Consider the following 2,055-nt stretch of genomic DNA (forward strand, 5'->3'; position numbering starts at 1 on the left):
CCAGGGCAACCAGCCCAGCTGCCGCTGCCTGCCCTCCTTCATCGGGGACCGCTGCCAGTACCGTGAGTGCCAGGCTGGGACACGCCTGGGGACAGCACGGGGGGTATCAGCAGGATGGGTGGCACTCATTTGGGGACATCTGGGGACCCCACTGTTGGGAAGAGTGTTGGGAGGATGGGTGTGCCTCACCCGAGGATGTCTGGGGAGTTGGGAGGATGGGTGTCACTCATTTGGGGGTGTTTGGGGACAGAAATGGGGGTATCAGGAGGATGGGTGTCACTCACCTGTCTGGGGACAGTAATGGGGACATTAAAAGGATGGGTGTCCCTCATTTGGGGATGTCTGGGGACATCAGTGGGGGTATCAGGAGGATGGGTGTGCCTCACCTGTCTAGGGACAGCAGTGGGAGAGTCGGGAGGATGGGTGTCCTTCATTTGGGGACATCTGGGGACAGCAGTGTTGGAAGGGGTGTTGGAAGGATGGGTGTCACTCACCTGGGGACAGCAATGGGGATGTTGGGAGGATGGGTATAACTCATCTGGGGACATCTGGGGACAACAATGGGGACGTTAAAAGGATGAGTGTCCCTCACCTGGGGATGTCTGGGAACAGAAGGCTGGGTGTCCCTCATTTGGGGATGTCTGGGGACATCAGTATGGGGTCAGAAGGGTGGGTGTCCCTCACCTGGAGATGCCTGGGGACAGTGCCAGAGTGTTGGGCTCCCAACCCCCTTTTGTGTTTTTCCCACCCTCTCTGTCCCCTCTGGGGACATCAAGGGTTGGGCTCCCATCTCCCCCTCATTTGTGGGGATCCCTGGGAGCAGCACCCGTGGGATTGGATTTCCAGTTCCCCCTCTTGGCTGGGATGCTCTGTGGGGCTGGGCTGCTCCTCCATGGGGAGCTGGGACCACCAGGTGCCCACCCTGACCCCCTTGTCCCCCCCAGGGCAGTGCTTCGATTACTGTGAGAACGACGGCGTGTGCCAGATGACAGCCAGCGGTGCCAAGCAGTGCCGCTGCCCCCCTCAGTTTGAGGGTGCCCAGTGCCAGGAGAACAAGTGCTCCCGGTGCCAGGAGGGCAAGTGCAGCATCAACAAGCAGAGTGGAGAGGTCTCCTGCATGTAGGTGTTGGGAATGTGGAGCTGGAGGGAGGAAAAGGGGTGGTGGGCACAGGGAAAATCAGGAAAAACCTGGCAGGGACGGCCAGAGCTGGGTGGGTAACTCAGGGTGGATGAATCTGGTGGTCCTGGGAGGATGAGGAGGAGTCTCAGTGGGTCCCCCCAGAGCCCATCCTGGTGTTTCCTGCATGTAGGTGCTGGGAATGTCGAGCTGGAGGGAGGAAAAGGGGTGGTGGGCACAGGGAAAAACAGAAAAAGCCTGTCCCCCTGTGGTAGGGGTGGCCAGAGCTGGGTGGGTAACTCAGGGTGGATAAATCTGGGAGGATGAGGAGGAGGTGGATGTGTCTCTGTGCGTCCCCCCAGAGCCCATCCTGGTGTCCCAGGGGTGGGATGAGCCCAGAGCTGAGTCCTGAGGGGCTGGGGGAGCACAGAACACCCCAAGGGGGGCACAGAACACCCCAAGGGGGGCACAGAACACCCAGGGATGGCACGGAACACCCCAGGGATGGCACAGAACACCCCAGGGGGGGCACAGAACACCCAGGGATGGCACGGAACACCCCAGGGATGGCACAGAACACCCCAGGGATGGCACAGAACACCCCAAGGGGGGCACAGAACACCCAGGGATGGCACGGAACACCCCAGGGATGGCACAGAACACCCCAAGGGGGGCACAGAACACCCAGGGATGGCACAGAACACCCAGGAGGGGGCACAGAACACCCCAGGGGGAGCACAGAATACCCCTGGTGGGGCTCCCCCTGGGGGGGCACAGAACACCCAGGAGGGGGCACAGGGCAGCTGGGGGTACCCATGGGGCTGATCCCCTGTGCCCCCCCAGCTGCCCCGATGGGAAGATAGCCCCGAGCTGCCTGACCTGTGACAATTTCTGCCTGCACAGCAGCACCTGCTCCATCAGCGACAAGACCCAGCTGC

The 2,055-nt window shown here is 61.6% G+C and overlaps 1 protein-coding gene across 1 annotated transcript in view; it reads left to right on the top strand.

Moving 5' to 3' along the window:
• LRP1 (LDL receptor related protein 1) overlaps positions 1 to 2,055 on the top strand; it is a gene marked incomplete at its 3' end in the record, with an annotated part of 77,381 nt that overhangs the window by 73,985 nt on the left and 1,341 nt on the right. The window contains 3 exon segments of the mRNA XM_031065133.1: positions 5 to 62; positions 945 to 1,119; positions 1,961 to 2,053. Coding sequence (XP_030920993.1) covers positions 5 to 62; positions 945 to 1,119; positions 1,961 to 2,053 — 326 coding nt within the window.

This window comes from Geospiza fortis, unplaced genomic scaffold (assembly GCF_000277835.1).
Source record: "Geospiza fortis unplaced genomic scaffold, GeoFor_1.0 scaffold82, whole genome shotgun sequence".
NCBI lineage: Eukaryota > Metazoa > Chordata > Aves > Passeriformes > Thraupidae > Geospiza > Geospiza fortis.